The 19,079-nt window shown below is 38.0% G+C and overlaps 4 protein-coding genes across 5 annotated transcripts; 1 reads left to right on the top strand and 3 right to left on the bottom strand.

Moving 5' to 3' along the window:
• Positions 1–1,605: 1,605 nt before the first annotated feature.
• On the bottom strand, positions 1,606–2,649 carry LOC111803103 (protein E6). Its single transcript, XM_023687376.2, has one exon. It carries the CDS (start codon positions 2,583–2,585, stop codon positions 1,779–1,781), a length of 807 nt encoding a protein of 268 aa, XP_023543144.2. The 5' UTR covers positions 2,586–2,649; the 3' UTR covers positions 1,606–1,778.
• A 1,182-nt stretch (positions 2,650–3,831) lies between these two features.
• LOC147790443 (uncharacterized) lies at positions 3,832–4,409 on the bottom strand. Its single transcript, XM_087127806.1, has one exon. The coding sequence runs from the start codon at positions 4,404–4,406 to the stop codon at positions 3,942–3,944; it is 465 nt and encodes a 154-aa protein (XP_086983932.1). The 5' UTR covers positions 4,407–4,409; the 3' UTR covers positions 3,832–3,941.
• LOC111803827 (uncharacterized) lies at positions 4,253–6,435 on the top strand. 2 transcript variants are annotated; one of them, XM_023688409.2, is made up of 4 exons: positions 4,253–4,393; positions 4,875–5,082; positions 5,303–5,742; positions 5,839–6,435. In XM_023688409.2, the coding sequence occupies exons 2-4, from the start codon at positions 4,918–4,920 to the stop codon at positions 6,275–6,277; spliced, it is 1,044 nt and encodes a 347-aa protein (XP_023544177.2). In that variant the 5' UTR covers positions 4,253–4,393; positions 4,875–4,917; the 3' UTR covers positions 6,278–6,435. The 2 variants fall into 2 exon arrangements, with proteins under 2 accessions (XP_023544177.2, XP_023544176.2); XM_023688408.2 differs by lacking the exon at positions 4,253–4,393 and having other exon boundaries at positions 4,685–5,082.
• Positions 6,436–6,556: 121 nt separating this feature from the next.
• On the bottom strand, positions 6,557–18,873 carry LOC111803826 (homeobox-DDT domain protein RLT1). Its single transcript, XM_023688407.2, has 18 exons — positions 18,043–18,873; positions 17,471–17,920; positions 15,994–16,067; positions 14,701–15,105; positions 14,509–14,598; positions 14,184–14,348; positions 13,850–14,072; positions 13,137–13,237; positions 12,461–12,547; positions 12,218–12,370; positions 11,966–12,121; positions 11,363–11,572; positions 10,596–11,264; positions 9,963–10,484; positions 8,988–9,620; positions 8,749–8,850; positions 7,964–8,227; positions 6,557–7,802 (listed from the first exon to the last, which is right to left on the bottom strand). The coding sequence occupies exons 1-18, from the start codon at positions 18,188–18,190 to the stop codon at positions 6,942–6,944; spliced, it is 5,313 nt and encodes a 1,770-aa protein (XP_023544175.2). The 5' UTR covers positions 18,191–18,873; the 3' UTR covers positions 6,557–6,941.
• Between the last annotated feature and the right edge of the window lie 206 nt (positions 18,874–19,079).

Raw genomic sequence — 19,079 nt, 5'->3', positions numbered from 1 at the left:
ATTTATTTCTGAATCCCATTTAAATTTAATTCAGTTTTTTTGTACAAAATTAAATGTGGCTTCTTGTAATTATATCTTTTGTGGGGGTAATAAAATAATTTATATAACCCTACCTAAACATATCCTATTAGGTCACATTAGGACAATAATTAGGCCAACCATTACCTAAGCCATATTATTATTATAGTAATTATTGACTAAGGCATTAGTGAATGGTATATAGCTAAAATGGATAACATTGAGAGCTCAAAGCTTGGCTGAGATGAAATTAGGTCTTTCCTAGCTCAACCCATAACTATATATCTAAATCACCCACATGCTTGCATTAATTATCATTCGGTTACGTCTCAACATCAATCAAACATGTCACAATGCATGCATGCATGCAACATCCATTTTTTTAGTGGCAAAATAACCATACTTATAGTTTGTTATGACTGAATTGGTGGTGATGATGTGAAAATTTGAAATTTTGAATTTAAAAAAGAGGAACATGAGTCAATTATTTTCGAACCGTGCTCGTTTGACAACCACTCACTTTTAGCTGAACTTAGAGTAATAATAAACGCGTATTCGTCACTAGAGCCATGTTTTTCAATATAATTTGTCAAAACTCAAGACGTGAGCTCATATAATATTCAACCGATACTACAATAATGCTTAACAACTTCTTAGTTTATTAGATATAATTTCGATAAGTATGCAACAACGAGCAGACTGAAATAAAAAAAAAAAGTAAAATAAGAACTTATTTGGGTAACGTCCATTAATTCGAAAGGCGTGTAAAGTTGAATTTGTATTGTAATTATTATTATTATTATTGTTTGTGTGGTGTTTTTAGTTTGGGGAAATTAAATGGTGGGAGTGAATAATATTGTTGGAATTTATTTCAAAACGAAGACAATAAATTATAGACTTTATAAAATTTGTATAGACTGCGTCAGGTTTCATTTATTAAATGTCACACCCACGAAAGCCCCACAAAACCCAAAAGCGAGCCGCTTGGTTCGTTTTTTCGCACCGTATTCGTGGCTCAGCTTTAAAAAAGAAAGAAAAAAAGAAGTGAGTCCAAATCCGTCATTCACGGCGACACTCCCCAATCACACCCCCACCCACCTCTATTTTCAACCTCTTTTCTTAATAAACAAATAAATAAATAAAAACTTTAAATTTACTAGCAATTTTGAGTTATATTGTTACAAATGACTGCCAAATACAAAATGACAATGACAACGCGACGAACAACAAAAGAAGTGCAATTCTTTATGGACCACCGGCGTAGCTGTCCGACGGCCCCATTGAATTCATTGCTCCCCTACCCATCTTCTTACAACCTCATGAGACCGACTGGATTTGGATTTTCTTTTCCCAGATTTAAATTTGAAAATGGGGGTTTCGTCACTTAGCGACAATGATTCACAACACTCCCATCTGTCGTTGTTGTTACCATTTCTCGAGTATATATCAACCGGCAGGTCCTTGATAAGCTCCAAAATGGAGTCACGGATATCCTCGCCTTATCTACTCATTTATGGAACACTATTTTAACCACCAATATTGTAACAGTCTAAGCTAATCGCTAGCAAATATATTCATTGCATCATATGACTTAAAAGATATATTTATATTTATAAGTAATAAGCGCACATTAAAGATGTATGCTTTAATCTATGGTGGAGTGGTGAGATTCATGGTTTTTTGAACAGAGCACAATTAAATATGAAGTAAATAAAGCAAAATAAAGATATTTTTCACTTAATTAAGCAGTGGGTTGAAATTTATGGCACGAACTCATCGAGTTCCTCCTGGAATTCTGCCTCATCATTCTGATTCTGATACCTTCCCATGGAATTACCGTACTCGTATGTGTTCCCATTGTTGTTGTTGTTGTTACGGAAATAGCCCCGGGACCTGCTGTAATGGTGAGGCTCCCTGTCGAGGTCATAATAGTACTTTCCATTCTCCATGAATCTCGTGTCGCTCATCCCTTGTCGTACCACATTGTTGGCATTGTTGTTGTTGTAGTAGAAGTTGTTGTTGTCGTCGTCGTGGTCGTTGTGGTATTTTTCCTGGTATAAAGGAGTTGTAGTGTAATCATTTCGCGAAAGGCGGGTGTTGCGGAAGCTTTGTCGTCCGTTGTCGTAAAGATCCTTGTTGTAATAAAACGAATTTTGGTACGGCTTCGTGTTGCTGTTTTGGAAATTGTCGTTGTCGTCGTACTCCTCTGACTCGGATTTGTAAGGAACGGCGTCGTTTCTTCTGTATTTATTGTCGTCCGGGCGGTCACCGGAGAAATTGTCGTCGGAATTTGGAGGGAGCTGGCCGGATTCATGGCCGTAGAGGCCGTAGTTGTTGTCTTGGGTTTGAGGGAGGAAGTTGGGGTCTTGGTCTTGGTCTTGGTCTTGTGGCTTGGCGCTGGTTTTTTGTGGGTTTGTCAAAGGATCCTCGGCCTTGTTGGGGATTTGGGTTTCTTTGGTGTAGAAGGTGCCGCCATTGTTAGGTACTTTGCTGAAGAAATGGCTTTCCCTTGCATGAACTTGGAAGAACAGAAGAGCGAGAAGGAGGGTAGAAATGAGTTTCGCCATGGATTGATTGAAAGGATGTGTTGTGTTGTGGAACTGTGTTGTATAGTGAAGGAGAGGTGGATGGGTCGCGTTTTGTTCTTATAGGCCTTCACTCTTCTTTACTCATTAGAGTGCAAGTGGGTTGGAGCGAATTTTGATATTGGTGGACCCTACGCTTTTATGAGAACTTGAAAAAGTCGCTGTTTTAGTTACCATTTTCATGATGTTTCTAATTACGTGTCATTTGTAAATGGTTAATAATTATATTGGTAAATAAGTTGGGATGAGATTAAATATCCATAAATGATGAATGGGATAGAAAAAGGAAATTTATGGACATGAAGGAGTAGGACAATCATGTGGGGATTGTGGGAGTGGGTGGGACAAAACCCAAATAATGGCATTTACTGCAACCATCATGTGCCCTTCAATTCAAGCTTTTCTTTCGTTCGTTCTCCCCTTGAGAAGAACGTAAGATGCCTCTATCACAATCGCATTTTTTTTTTTTTTTTTTATAGTAGATTTTGTTAGTGTGCATCACTCACTTCCAATATCGAGTGAATCAAATCAATTTACATTCGTATTGCCTATGTCCGAACAATGCATGTTCAAGCTTCTAACATTGTTTTGAGAAGTAGGTTTTAAAAAACGGGAACAGTGAGATTTTTTAAAACAAGTTTAAAAGTAAGATTGACAAAAGGTTTTGAAGGCAATATTATAGACTATAAGCAAAATGTCATGATCGAGGTGTGTTGCCAATGACTGTATGCCCATGCTACCTTGCCTATTTTTATCAAACACAGATTGTACCAGTGTTAGTCTTCTAGAATTAAATATTGCAAAAAAAAGAATATATTTTTTTTCTATTGACCTACCCACCTACCCTCCAATAATTTCAAACCTAATATAAAAACCGAATTGAAGAGTTCAAAAGGGTAAAAGCTGGGCAGTAAGTAAGTAAGTAAGTAAAAAGAAGGCAGTAAAAAAGAAATTAAGAATAAAGAGAAAGTATAAAAAATAAATTAAAAAAAGGTCTAAAGGTTGTATTTTTATTAAAGATAAAGCTCTATTGCTTGACCAAACTTAAAAACCTTTCAAAAAGAAGTTCTAGGTTTTTTCTTTTTATTTATTTATTTATTTATTTTTAAGTTGACTATTTATGTGTTTTTTCTTGGAGTAAGTGAGATTCAGTGAGCGTGATTACCGGAAGAGTAGTTTTTATTTATTTTATTTCTTACAATAAAAGAAACAAAGAATAAAGCGAAACAATAAAATAAAATAAAGATAAAGTAAAGATAAAATCATAAAACAAAGAGGATCCAATGAGAACCTTAAATTTGTGTTCATTTTACAATTTCATATAATTTAAGAGTTGGATTAATGAGTGGAAGACAATGGCTTCCATAGCAGAAGACAAAACAGCAACATATTGGGAATCATAATTGGGATTAAGGGATTAACATCGCTGCCCAGACGCTTTCTTCTCAGCCTCATTCTCACGTACTTTCTCCTCTGTTCATCGTCCCACTGCGCGGCGTCGACGCCTTGAGCGAGAAGCAACGGCGGGGGGAGTTGATAAGGGCATTTGGATCGCCAAGAGGTCATGGGGAGCCCCAATCGGGAGAGTCTTTTCAGGAACAGAGAGAAGCCCCATTGAAGGTGAAGAGAGGGGAAGGGGAAAATAGAAGGTTTGGAGCAGAGGAGCGGCGGGTAGTCCCAATTCAGGTAGCAGGGGATCTTGGTGGCGATGAAGAACTGAGACGCAAGCGGCGGAGCGGTGGTGGGGCACACCAGAATATGCGTTAGGGCTTCAAGCTTTTCAGTCCACGGTGCGTCTTCCATAAATCTTTTTCACTCTAACAAACATGAACAGTATCTGAAAAAGGATTATAGAGAGAGATAGACCTGGGCCTTGTTGGGCCCATTTTATATTTGGGCCCATGAGTCTTTTGTTGTTTGGGCCTAATGGCTTAGTTTCTAGTCCATTGGGCTTGGGCTTAGGTGGATAAAATTAATGTTCCAAGATGATGGTTTATTGTTAATAAACCAAACTAAATTAACAGTTATGAAAGTTGATAAGAGAGAAAATGAATATTCAGTCACGTGCCTGGCCTTGCCTTCTAAATGAATCATTCAGAGAACCATCTGGAAGCTTCCACGGCCTTCTGGATCTCTGTGGTTCTTCCGGACTCATCCTTTTCTATGCCCCGACGCCTTTTTTCGGCACTCCAATTTTCCGAATCGCAATTAGCTCTCTGTAAAGTGTGTACAAGATTCCAATTCTAGCTTCGATTTTTTTTTTTTGTGCAGATTTTGAGCAACAACAACTAGGAGGTTGAGAAGATACACATACATGGGTGTAGATTATTACAAGATTTTGCAGGTAGACAAGAGCGCCTCAGATGATGATTTGAAGAAGGCTTATAGGAAACTTGCCATGAAATGGCATCCCGATAAGAATCCCAACAATAAGAAAGAGGCCGAGTCCAAGTTTAAGCAGATCTCTGAGGCTTATGAGGTAAACCCTACCGTTTCGATCGATCTTTCTTTTGTGGGAATTAGTTACTTTGCGATCGAATTCATCGTTTCGGTTTTTCGGTTTTCGTTTTCTTTTGGTTCAGAGGGTTTTTTTAGTCGAACAAACGGATTTCTCCGTGTGTTTTAGGAATTACTAATGGTTCTTTTCGATGTTTCGAATGCATGAATTCAATTATGGATTTTATTGAAACTTGTGGCAGGTTTTGAGTGATCCGCAGAAGAAAGCAATTTACGATCAATATGGTGAAGAGGGTTTGAAAGGTCAGGTACCTCCTCCGGGCGCCGGAGGTCCAGGCGGTGCATCGTTCTTCCAGACTGGGGATGGGCCAACGATGTTCAGATTCAACCCTAGAAATGCCAATGACATTTTTGCCGAGTTCTTTGGATTTTCGACCCCATTTGGAGGAATGGGCGGCGGCGGTGGCGGCAGTGGCATGGGCATGAGGGGCGGTTCGAGGCCATTTGGTGGCGGCATGTTTGGGGATGATATGTTCGCTTCATTCGGTGATGGCCAGGCGATGAGCCAAGGTCCGCGAAAAGCTGCTCCAATTGAAAGGAGACTGCCCTGTAGCCTTGAAGATCTCTACAAAGGCACCACCAAGAAGATGAAAATCTCCAGAGAAATAGCTGATGCTAGTGGGTATGTCCACTTCATTTCCATTATTTGCTTGTTTTTCTTGAGGTTTTGAGAGGAAGCAACTTAATGAATAACTCCTCGTTGTACTTCATATTGCAGGAAGACATTGCCTGTGGAAGAGATTCTAACAATAGAAATCAAGCCTGGTTGGAAAAAGGGCACAAAAATAACATTCCCAGAGAGAGGGAACGAGCAACCAAACATGATTCCAGCAGACCTGGTTTTCGTTATAGATGAAAAGCCACACAGCACATTCACAAGGGACGGAAATGACCTAGTCGTCACAAGGAAAATCTCTCTTGCTGAAGCTCTAACAGGTTACACAGCCCATGTCACCACACTAGATGGAAGGAGCCTGACCATCCCTATTAACAATGTCATTCATCCAGACTATGTGGAGGTTGTTCCAAAGGAGGGCATGCCAATACCGAAGGACCCCTCCAAAAGAGGAAACTTGAAGATCAAGTTCGACATCAAATTCCCCACATACTTGACTTCAGAGCAGAAATCTGGGATTAAGAAACTTCTGGTGTCTTAAGAATTTAGTATCGTATGAGGGTTTCTGTAATCGCAATGCAAATCTGTTTTTACATTGCTTTACTCGAGGCTTCACTGTCTCGAGGTGTGGCAATAGAAGAAACAATAAATGTGGATACTCATGCATGAAAGCTGAATTTGAGCTTGTTAAGTTGTCAATTTGTGTATGTTTACGTATATTTGAACAATAATTGTAGGTAAATTTTAGTATGATGATGAAATTCTGTAGTCGGTTCTTGTCGAAGTGCGCGCATGAACATGAACGTTGAAGACGAGTTGATGAACAAAGAGAATACCCCTTTTAAAACAGGGGAGTCCTGTGAAATTTCGACAATTCTACAGAGTAATCAAGAGAGGCGAAGGATTCCCGTTTCCCCCCCAACCTGTAGCAACTATATCTTTACAAATTTTTATTATCAAATAACACTACTCTAAGAGGAATGATACATTTTCGACCAATAAATTAGACTTAGACTAGGGATGATGATGATGATGATGATCTAGGAGGTAAATGGCAGACATGGGGGGATCTAAGACTAGAAATTGATATTTGGGTTGGGTGGGGGAAACTGCTATTTTGTTCCCCTGTACACAAATTCAGCCGGTAGTGAAGGGTATCTCAAAATTACGCAGCTTCTCAAGGTGGTGGTCTGATATTTTGTTATTTAATCACTATAGTCGTCGTCTGAAACACCGGATTCTGCACCACCATTGTTGTTGCCTACTATCCTCCTCCTATTTGGTGAACAATCCGACTCCTCGCTGGTATCATCAACATCTAACTCCTCCTCTATATCATCGTTTCCCCCCTCTTCAGTGCCATTGTAGTCCTCTGATAAATCCACGTCCTCATCGCTACCCATCTCTAAATCACCATTGTTCCATCTATTGGAGTTGGAGTTGCCTTCAAACCCAAATTCCCAACCCCCTTCCTCATACCCAACAACTCCCTGCCCATCCTCTTCCGACTCCATTGCTTCCACGTTGTTGTTCACATTCTCTTCATTCTCTTCATTCTCTTCATTCTCTTCATCTTCCATAACGTTCTCTTTATCTTCCATCACATTCTCCTCTTCATCTTCCATATCCATGAATCTATCCATTTTTTCATCCTCCCATTCCCCAAGATAATCTTTTGGGGATTCATCTATGTTATGAGCACTACTACTAGGCATTAGCCCCAGCAGTCCTTCATCTGGAATGCTCTTCTCAGCCCGTCTCTTCCTTACCGTACGGCGGCCCCGTATGCCCATAACTTGCGTTCCTTGTCCCAGCTCCCTCTGTCCTTGATTCATCTTCTCGTTACTCTTGACAGTTTGCCGGACTTGGCCAGATCTAGATCCGTTGACTTTTTTCTGCCACTTTTTGCGGCGTCCATAATCTCGACTCCCTCGACTGCGTTTGTAGCTGGTCCTAAAACCTTTTGGATTGGCTGAGTTTTCGTTCTTCATTAGATCATCATAATCCAAGTCGTTTAGTTTAGTCCGCTCCTCATTCTTAACCTGGACATATCTGTTGGAAAAGTTCTGCACAGAGACAAGTAAATTAGTTTGGAAGGATAATACACATTAATGGCAACAAGGCATATGTTCCGACTAAGAACAAAGCAAACATTGTATCAACTTATTTCATGATACATCCCCTATTATACTGCAATAAGAAAGCAATAAGAGAAAAAGTAACTTACTATATGTTCTCCGACTTCCTTATCCTGGTCAGGCTCTGGTTTCTCACACCCGATGTAATAAATTGATGCATCTACCTCACAAAGCCTTAAAGCAACAGCTGCACTAGTCCGTGGAATCCAGGGTAATGTAGGAACAGACCCAATATCGGATGGGTCATGCATAACAGTCCCAGAGACGGAACATGAGCCCAGGTGCTCGTCTGTTGTAGTAAAGTCTGATTTTAGAAAGTCTCGCTTAACCGCACTTTCAAACAGGGTTAATATCTGTAAGATTCAATAACAGGAGATAGCAGTTAAAGCTTCATCCATTGGAAGAATCATGAAAGCAGAAAAACTAGAAACGATTAGCAGATTTGATATGAACAGATCCAAAATTCAAATACAAAATACAAGATTGAGCAAATGATTAGACACAGGAACCCGTCAGGGATGCACATTGAACTGTGCATGTTAAATATGTTACTAGAATTTAAATATTTCCTCCATTTGGCAGCAGCATAATATGGCCATTTTCTTTCTGCTGCCAAACAGCACCAAATTAAGCATAAGCTTGCAAAGTCCATCAACCATTAATTTCTAGCATCCGACTGATGTCGAAAAGAAAACTTAGAAACGTTAACACAAGTTCCTGTTGGTTCAAGCACGTGGTAACAAATTACTTAAATTACTTTGGGAGAAGATATTCGATCATGGCACAAGCAACCCAGATTTAGGATGATGGGGGTTTATGGAAGTAACAGATAACCAGTAGTTTTGAAGATCAAGGGTTGAAGGTGCAGAATTACCTGTAGAAGCTCCTCAATAGATGGTGATAATTTCATCCTGACACCCCAATCTTTCCTATGCTCTGTCCAGAACGATTGAAAAGCTTCTAAAGGAACATGTACCTGTGAAAAAGTAAGTCCTAATGATATACAAGTGCCGAAAGAGGTAAAGGCAGCCAAAATTGCAGGCATTAGCCCTCAAATTTAAAAATGAAATAGGAATTATGTTGAATATGGCTTTAATGGTTACTGCTGCTCACCTCAATGAAAGCTAAGAGGGCCTTGAGCAACCTACTTTTGAGGGGAAGAGATGCATCCAACATGTGTACATCCAAAGGGTTAGACATCCTTTCCATCTCACAGTGACGTTTATGTTCGAGAAACTTAATATCATTCTCACTAGTGCCAAAAGTTTGATGGCACGAAGGACAGTGAGAATGTTGGGACTCAAACAAGCACAGACAGGAATCACAAATGTCCAGCAGCGATATGCACCTTTTTTCTCCAAATTTCATGGCACATAATGTTGATGTGCCAAAGAACTCTCTTAACATCCACCTTTGCAAGTCTTGATACCTTCTAAATGCAGCATTCTTTTCGTTTTCATTTCTCCCAAGCTCAATTCTGAATGAAGATGATGTTACCACTGTATCCAAATTTAAACCGCAAACGGTACTGCCAGGGCTGTTAAAACCAGTGTTGCAATCAGGACTAGAACTCAATTCATCGTTTTCATGTTTAGGTGCAATTCCACTTTGAACCATCACGTTGGCACACTGCAGACTCCTTCGAACATTTTCCTTAAATGACGTCTCTATCATTTGCAACATTATGCGTAGGTGTGATTCTCTAACCCCGCGTGTGTCCAAAGCCATTGAAAGAGCATCAAAGTCCTACAAATAAGAGAGAACAATTAATGGGCAAAGGTAAAAAGATGGATGTCAGAATCTCAACACAAAGGACAAAAAGGGTTGGCCCAAAAAAATCAGCCGTTTGAGAGATGAAATAGGTTAAACAATTGTAAGGATAACAAACATCTTACATGAGAAAATTCTAAAGCATATGCGTGAGTATTAACAAGTTTCACAAAGTAACTGCCAAGTTCTTCTTCCTCTTCCTCTAATGACACATTCTAGTATTGATTAATCTAATGCTAAAAAAGAAGGATCAAAGCATCTAAGACAGGCAGGATCTTATATAAGATTGACCAAACACCACAAAATCAATAAGTCTACCTCTTCAGAATCAATAAGCCTCCACTTTCCATCATACATTTCAACAAAGATTCTACCAGAACCAGGATCATTGCTTGAAGAGGACGCAACAAATTGCCAGTATCGATTATGCCTACGATCTCGACCAAGAGGCAAAGATCTGTATGTGTACATTTCTTCAGCTTTGTGGGCAATATAAGATTTTAACTGTGAACGTGACCTCTTTGAAGCATGTCCACATTGCTGAGCCAAAAAATTATCTGAGCCTGGGAAAAGATCTGGCACTAAAGTAGCCCTCTCATTAGACACATTACCAAGGTTTTCTACAGTGCTTGGGGTTGTTTCATCGTTCTTCTTTTCGGTAACAGGAAAAGGGCTTTGCCCACCCTCCATAGTGGAACCATTGTGTTCAGTTTCCACCTTGCTCACAATGTGAATTGGAAAATCAGATTTAGTAATGATCTCTTCTTTTAGACGAGATTTATCAATCTGAGCCTCTGCCAACATTTGCTTCTTAACAGCATTGGCAGCTTCCAAACGATCCTATATAATCATTATAATTGGAATTAAAATCCTCCAATAAAATAAAGAATCTAAAACATTTAATAACTATCATGAAGAAGTTCCATATATCAAATTGGAAGTAACATCTACCTCAAGAACAAGGCGAATAGAGTTTCCTTCATTTGCAATGCTGGTCAAGGCAATAAGGGCATTCAAGCGCTCCTCAACACTAAGATCATGATATTCACCTTCTGTAAGTCCTTGAATCCATGATTCACCTTCCTTGCTTTCATCAATCTCCATATTGTCTTGATCAAGATCACTAATATTAGTCTCATCAATGGCAGCATACTGCTCTGTGGGTATGTTTAAATATTTTGTGTCCTTGGAGCCACTTAGGGGGAACGACGGTATATCTTTGGCAACTGCATTTTGTAGATTTCCAGCAATATCATGGCATACATTCTCATTGTCAACTCCTAAGTTAGCATCTCCTTTGCTAACATCTTCATTCACCAAAGCTGTTGTCGCCATATCATCAACTTCAGGATCTTCATCAACATCATCACATTCAGATTCTTCGTCTCTTTCAACATCATCTGCATCTTCTCCAACCAAAAACCCATTTTGGAATACCTGAATTTTCTTTCTGGCTACTGAAAGTATTTCCTCGGCATCATCTGGATCCTTCCTATAAGGAGCTCGCACACGATATGTGGAAGGAGCAATTCTTTCAAAAAGCTTCGTATCCCTTGTCAAAGCAACAGAAATGGAAGCCTCTGGTGTCTTGCTTGTAGACAGATCTCTAAGTCCAGATCTCTATATAAATGACTTATGCGTAAGATTTCTTGTTAAAACCAGACAGCATAAAAAAGTATTTTATAAAAATTCTCAATCAACAGAAATATCAGGCTCACCTGTATCTTCTCAGCAAGTTCTAGTACTGTTAACCCCTCACTTCCTTCTAGTGAAAGGACATGAAATGCAGCAAATTTGACAGTTCCAGGAGTTAGCCGATGCCTAGATCTCCGAGGAGCTAGCAAACCTTTCTCTTGCATGATAGCAAATGCATTTTCAGCTGCTGAACCATTGCGGAGAGTAGAAACTACATCCTCACCACATTTAGCCTACAAATCAAGACTAACTCAATAAGAAATAAATAAATAAATAAATAAAAATTGACAGTTGAATTGAAAAGGTCCCATTTGAATATGAAAAGGAGAATTCTTGCAAGTACTAAAGGAAGGTCCATATTTATAATAATTTGGGAAGACGGATATCTATGAACAAACATTGCCTTGGAATCCAGAATATGTAGCTGATGCAAATGATCGATCAAAGATTTTTTTAGTATTAACAGTTAAACAGAATAGCCCCTTCACTATCTACAGTAGCATCTCCCTACTTGCTAGTTGACATTTCTACTTAGGGACAACAAATTTTCTGGTAATGAAGAACAGAAATTAGAGAGTTCTATTACATAGAAAAAATTCCCATTGCAAAAGAATTAAAAAATAGACCTCATCGTTGCTACGCATTTCAGACCATGCCAAACCCCTCTTCTTCAACTGAGGTCCAAATCCAGCTGATAGTGCTAGTTGTCTAAATATTTCTGGCCATGTTAATGGGTTTAAATGTTTCTGCCAGTTGCAAATGTCAAATCCCCACGCATATGCCTGATACAATAAAATAAATGGCAGATGGTTCTGAATAAGATACAGAAAGAACCATCTTAGAATATACAAATAATTTATATTATTCGAAGTGATTACCCCTTCGACAATCTGAGGATGTCCACCTCCCGAGTTGGCAATACCATTCTGGTTTATTCCCAATCCAGCAGAAGGTGTTCTTGCAACATCTTCGATATCTTTTACAATCAGACTCAGAAGACAAATGTGAATCTCACCCAGTAATCTTGAATCCTAGGATTGATTAAGAAAGGTGTCAAAATGGGTAGGAAGCAAACTTGAAAAGATTTGATTAGGGAGAAAATGTCCACATGGGTGGCTTACATAGTCATGAAGAGCTTGCACAAACTCGTCAAGGGTAAAGGGCCATAGCTCAAGAACATCAGAGAATGTAATGAAAAATCTCCATACCTGAAAAACAAACACAAGATATTTAGGTGTCCATTTCTCCTCTCAGAAAGATGTTTCAGCATCAAAACTTGACAAGTTTTTGCAATTGCCACTTGGCAGAAAAAAAGGCTATAAGATGAAGTTAATTGATGCAACATGAACTACAAGTTGCTTGAAGCACAGAACCAAAAGACTCAAAGTGCTAGCAGGGAGCCGACAGCATTTTGGAAATAACAGACATATTCTCAATGCACAATGTGAAATCAAATTACATCCTTAATCCCAGATAAATTATTGGGAATTTGATGAAGATACAACACTCGAAAACTTTCTAAAAGAAAAATTGTGCAACATTACAATCTTGTATTTTAAGAGAATAAGGTTGCATTTAACAGTAAACAAGTAACTTTTAAATTTAATGCATACATACAAGTAAATGACCCAAAAAATTCATATTCTAAAAAACATGGAAGTGCATTTACAAAAGCATGGGTGTAGAAATAATAACCTCCAAAAGTTCAAAAATAAAAAACCATCATGAGGCAACGACACTACCATGCCTCTTAAAAGGCTCATTAAATTATACAAAGAAGGAGATTTTGAGATGTACCATGAGAAGGTTGCCAATGTTCTCCTCTGAATTGATCCAAGGCTGAATGCCGAAAGGTTTTTTCAATTGCACAGACTTGGGTGGAAAAGCACCTAGATAATCTGAAAAATAATATGTCAACAGCTTATTGTAAGATTCAGAAACCTATAAAATAGTAATAACAATAATGATAATAGTGACAATAATGATATTAAGAAAATAGCCAAGTCAACCGAGAACAAGAGTCCTAAAAGCATCTTATCATAAGAACAGAAGTTACATTTTTTCTTTTATATATGAGAGTGTTCATGGACGCTTGCGCGCACATCAACTATTCTCACGAGACAACCGTCTTATCATATTAAATCCTAAGTAGGTGACAACATAGATTGAGCTCATTTTCTCTAAGCCATTTATTATTTACATGACCTTTATTAGTTTGGTACATGATTTGTTCTGTACATAAGTAACTGGAGTAATCTGATTTGTCATTTCGATGAACTAATTGGTATGCCAGTTTCAAAAATACAAATTAATTGGGCTATGAATATATATATATACTTCACTCATTTGGAGATACAAAGAAATGGAGGGAGATGGAATTGAACTGGCAAACAAGCAACGACATTGAGCTCACAAGCCTGACTACCAAGTACTACATAATCTTACAATATTTGAGTTATATAAAAAGATATTAGTTTCTTAAATAGGTGGCTATTCAAAACAATGCAAACCTTGGAATGATTCAAGATTCTGCAAAGTGTCATGATCAAGACTTAATATGGAGGAGAATCCTTTATTTGCAGCAGCCAGCTCCATCAGTTCAAGCTGTTCATCCTCAATAAGCTCCATAGACTCACGGGCAATCCTACGAGCAGTAGCCTTCTCAATAGCAGCTTGGCGTCTCACTGCTTCCTTTTCTTTGCGAATAGCTTCTTTTTGCCTCCTCTTTTCAGCCTACAGTTATAATAATGATGGTGAGCAATGAGCACTTATTACCTATTTTAGTAATTTCTGTAAGAACCCAGCAGCTAATGAGAGACAAACATTTAAACCTTCTTAACCTACCCTTAAATACTCCCTCTGCAGAAACTTCTCCTTCCGTTCATGTTCACGTCTTTCCTCACGCTTCAATCTCTCCTCTTCCCGCTGCTTTTCTCGCAGTAACTTCTCCTCTTCTCTCCTTCTTTCGCGATCTTGCTTTTCCATTTCTCTCCTCATTCGTTCTTCACTCTACCAGAAAAAAAAAATAATTGTTTTTCTGTAAGAGAAGTTTCTTTCCATTTTTCTCAGTAAAACAACGTACATACTGTAAACATAGTTTTTAATTATAAAATAAAATTATAACATAATTAATTTGAATAATTTAAATAATAAATGAGAAAATAAGAACCTTTTTCCTCAAAATATCTTGTTTCTCAAGCTCTTTCCGCATTTTTATTTCATGGGCTTCAGCTTCTTTGTTCAAACGAGCTTCTTCACTCTACAGAAGGAAACCATAAGAGGTAAGATGATTCCATTGACATTCACACACACACACACACAAAAAAAAAAACCATAGCATCTTTTGAATACTTGGGAATACCTTGCGTTTCCTTTCCATCCTAATCATGACGTCCTCTGGAAAAACATGCCCATCAGCCAACACATAATTTTCTTGTCCAACAATTGGGTGTTCAGTAAACTGAGAATTCATTCTGATACTTGCAAAAGAATCCCTTGGAGGGACACACGTGCTATCTTCAGCAGGAGATGAAATTGTAACTGCCTGTTTCTCCTGTTGAGACAGAAGACGAACCCTTGAGACCTGACCATGGTAATTGTGGCTCCTGTTCGGCTGTTCATGACCAAGCAAATACGGTGTCCTGGCTGCTGTAACCTCAACTAATGAATCTGGATAATGTGATTGGGCAACTGGACCATAGGCATCAGCTCTAATATTAGATTGGTCTGGCATAAATGGATGTTCTGTGAATCCCCTTGCAGTCACCTGCATGAGAATTCAATCCATTTCAACATGATAAACCAATAGAATTAGACAGCATACGTGAAATCTTTTTCCATAGTAAATATATTAACTAAATGTAACATCTGTGTTTGAGAATGATCAGATTGTATTTAAAATTCATTACAATCATCTCATTGCACCTTCTATAACGATTTCCTGTCTAGTTGTTTGGAGGTGGTGTTTTACCTGCTGTTTAGGAGGGAGGACCGACCCTGCTGTTAAGGGGAAAGGAAGAGCCCAGTTGAGGACAGCCTCTATTGCTATCACCTTGCGGATCATTTAGCTTGATAATATTTAGTGGGTTGAGATTTTATGGGACGTGTTGACTACAACACTTCCTTTGGGTTTATGTTACTACCATGGAGTTTTATAACAATCCCAGGTAAAATAAGAGCCCTTTCTTATAATAACAATATTTGTTTCTGTTTTCTGTATTTAAGCTTCTTTTGAGGTGAACTAATTGTTTTTGCATGTGTATTCCTTCATTTTTCTTAACAAATATTATATATACACACAAACAAACACACATGTACTGAAATTTTATTCAAAGAGGCTCACTACGGTAGCAATTAGGGGAGCTAAAAACATATATTCCAACTGTCAATGTGTTCTAAAGAATAAAGACAGTCTGAAGCAACTCTCAAGGGGATTAATGCAAAGGAAAAACGAAGTGAGGACCCTTTTTGTGATGTGCCCAATAGAAAACATTATACATAAAAATAAATAAAAAACTAGCGTTAAAAATAAATGAGATGGAGAGAATAGAAAAAATGAGGAAAGGTTTAGATCACGATGAATCACCATGTCATCATTGGGTAGAAATGCTAAAGTACAATAAAGCACCATATTCAAGTAACAAAATAGACTAACTTTATTTGATTTAGCATCCCGTTGTTCGTATTTTTCCCCATACGAATGGCCAGATCGCTTCTGCTGCTCAGCCACTGTAATCCAAAGAAGTAACAAAATGATCAGCAAAATACTAGTCATCAAGAATACTGCTGGAGTTTAGCATCAAGCCATACTGACATACTCAAGAAGATAACAAAACAACATTCTAGGAGGAAATGTGATCATAACAGAGTATGGCTAATGCAGAACAAATAGATTTTTGAGATATAACTAAACAAGTACAATGAACCAAGTAATTCTTCTCGAGCAGTTATTATCCATTAAAGAAAAAAAATTATGGAAATTTTTCTGTTCAAATAAATGAAAACCACAAATCAACTTTACAGCATCAGATGGTAGTCTGTATACAAGTTTGAAAACAACTAAGGTCAATAAGGATACCCTTTACATCACAATAGGTCTGGAGAGAAGTGCTTTTAACTAATTTAAAACGCTTCTAATCTTTTTCTTATATTTTGCGATGGGACCAAGCTAACACCAAGAGCTTTCCTGTAAGGCCCCTCACACCAAACACAAAAAAGGATAAAGCCGCCACAAATGATTCCTATCCAAGAAAAGAAAAAATAGGAGAGAGAAACAAACAGACAAACAACCCATCTAACAAAGAAAGACCGTTTGAAAAACTAATTGTTCCGAGAGTTCCACTTCACATCACCTTGGAGTCCCACTAGCAAGCCAGTGATACTCACAGTCACAATAACCTTATACCACAAGAAGAAGGAGCTAAAGGAAAACACTGAAACCAGTAAGCCAAAATAGCACTGATCTTTTTAACTGGCTTTGGCACAATGGCCCCTCACACCACCCTCAATCTCTTGGCTCGATCCTATAAATGCCAGTAACTAAACTAATCAGCCGAAAAACCTTCAAATAAGAAGTCTGACTTCTTAGGACATGAGCAAAGTTTAGAGGTTCAAATATTTCACCAGCATATCGTTGAACTAAAAAAAAAAAACAAGGGGTTCATTGGGGATCAATGAGGCTCCTCTCATAAAATTCTTGTAGAACTTAAACAAAGCCACGTTCACAGCCTCCCAATTAAACCAAATTCTTGGATAACATTAAGTAAGTCGACGATCAAAACCTCCTATTTGCAATTCAACTTTCATGTTCGGGTGCTCCGTTCTCATTGCTTATCAAACTGATATTTGACTTACCACAACATCAGAAAGGCTACATCTATTGCAAGAGCAGCTATAAACATGCTGCAATATCATAAACAGTACACTCCGATCAATGATTAATGCCAAATGAAGTTCTTTAAGTAACTCCTTTGGCTTTTCTAGAGCTTTTGTCCTCTTTATATACATATATACATCAATAAACTCATTTCTAAAATAAAAAAATAAAATGTCCATATACATGTAGTAGAAAGTTTTAAGAAGAACGGTTTAATAACAATAGAATAATATAAATAAATAAAAATCAGCCATACCTATAGGTGCTCCGAAAGCATCAGGTGGTAATGAATCAAATTCAATCCCAAGAATAGGTCCGTCCTCCCTCAATGGCTCTCCTAACTGCGATTCGACGCAAGCAATAGCTCTAAGTTCCATAACAGACCGTGAAGGTTCATAATACCTTCTCATCATTGGCATATCATCTCCAACACTTCTAGGTACCACATTACGCAACCCAACATCACCAAATGGACTCGAACCCGAGCCCGACCCCGAAGCGTAATCACTACCCGGCTCGGCCACTGCTCTCAATTCGTCAATGGGAGAATCAGGCAACGCCGGTGCCATCACCTTCCGGGGTTTCTTCGCCGGTTCCTTCTTGTCCTTCAACCTCCTGTGACAAAACCACATCTGCAATTGCCGATCGGTAAGCCCCAATTTCTCCGACAGTTCAGCCCTTGTCGACTCTGATGGGTATGTGTCCACTGATCAAATCAACCAAACACAACAAAATCAAAACACCAGAAGTTAAAAACAAATTCTCAAAATTGAAAGAAGAAGAATAAGAAGAAAAAAAAAAAAAAAAGGAAAGCTTTTGTGAACGAACAAGCATAGGCCTTCTCGAGGGTTTCAAGCTGGAAGGGAGTCTTCATCTGGCGCTTGGGCTTGCTAAGACCCTCCCTTGAGTTACTAATTTTGTTAATATCATCATTATTGTGGTTGTGATTTTCGCCGTCCGAGGCAGCAGCTTCCATGGAATTGGAAGATGAAGATCGAAGGAAGAGAACAGGCAAACCCTAGAATCAAAAAAAACCAAAAACACTTGCAAAACAAAATTGAAAAGGGCGAAACAATGGAATTACGAATTCCCTTTTCCCCACTTAACCTAAATACCGTAATAGTCAAGGAACAGAAAAGCAGTATAGAAGAATTATCATCATCGAATAACAATAACGATAATAAAAGAATAATAAATGATGAGAAAAGAAGGAAGAAATTATAGGAAAAAGCAAATTCAGGAACAAATAACCAACAGTCTCCTCTCACTCTAATCCAATCTCCCATAATTCTCTTTAATTTCTTTTCATTAAACGCTTTTAAATCAATGAATGTCAAACTACACTTTTTTTCTTTTTCTTTTTTTTTCCCCCGTTTTTTTTTTTTTTTTTAAATTTACCACCACACCATCCCCAACTCCTCTCCCCCATGTGCTTCTGAATTTTGATGAACTTTTAAGCCACCTTCATTCTTCCATCCAATCCATGAACCCTAAATTGCAAACATAGGCTCCAACTTCACGAATTACTTCTTCGGCCCCTTTACCCGCCAACCTCGCTGCTTCGTCTCTCATTGGTGCCTTTAGTCTTTTCACATCCACATCCAACCCAAACACGTTATGTTTTCGTTTTAATTCTTTTTTTTTTTTAAATCATTATTTACACATTAATTTTATCTAATTTATTTTCAAAATATAAAGAAAATCTTTTTTAGATCATAATTTATCTAAAATCTTATTAAAAATTTGAAAAAGAACAAATACGCTCTAATTAACCACACACACGAACCTTATTTATAAGAATTTATATTCGTGTCTAGCTAATTAAATATCAGGATTTTTCTATTAAATTCTAATTATATATTAAA

This window comes from Cucurbita pepo, chromosome 10 (assembly GCF_057944985.1).
Source record: "Cucurbita pepo subsp. pepo isolate OVF chromosome 10, ASM5794498v1, whole genome shotgun sequence".
In the NCBI taxonomy this organism is placed as follows: Eukaryota; Viridiplantae; Streptophyta; class Magnoliopsida; order Cucurbitales; family Cucurbitaceae; genus Cucurbita; species Cucurbita pepo.
This window is presented reverse-complemented; position numbering and strand designations above follow the sequence as displayed.

Excerpts from the sequence above, each read along its gene's own strand:
- LOC111803103 (XM_023687376.2), bottom strand. The coding sequence starts at position 2,585 with ATGGCGAAACTCATTTCTACCCTCCTTCTCGCTCTTCTGTTCTTCCAA.
- LOC147790443 (XM_087127806.1), bottom strand. The coding sequence starts at position 4,406 with ATGGAAGACGCACCGTGGACTGAAAAGCTTGAAGCCCTAACGCATATT.
- LOC111803827 (XM_023688409.2), top strand. The coding sequence starts at position 4,918 with ATGGGTGTAGATTATTACAAGATTTTGCAGGTAGACAAGAGCGCCTCA. Across the intron at positions 5,083-5,302 it reads AGATCTCTGAGGCTTATGAG|GTTTTGAGTGATCCGCAGAA; the intron begins GTAAACCCTACC and ends AACTTGTGGCAG. Across the intron at positions 5,743-5,838 it reads GAAATAGCTGATGCTAGTGG|GAAGACATTGCCTGTGGAAG; the intron begins GTATGTCCACTT and ends TTCATATTGCAG.
- LOC111803826 (XM_023688407.2), bottom strand. The coding sequence starts at position 18,190 with ATGGAAGCTGCTGCCTCGGACGGCGAAAATCACAACCACAATAATGAT. Across the intron at positions 10,485-10,595 it reads CTATTCGCCTTGTTCTTGAG|GATCGTTTGGAAGCTGCCAA; the intron begins GTAGATGTTACT and ends ATGATTATATAG. Across the intron at positions 9,621-9,962 it reads GGCTTATTGATTCTGAAGAG|GACTTTGATGCTCTTTCAAT; the intron begins GTAGACTTATTG and ends TCTTATTTGTAG.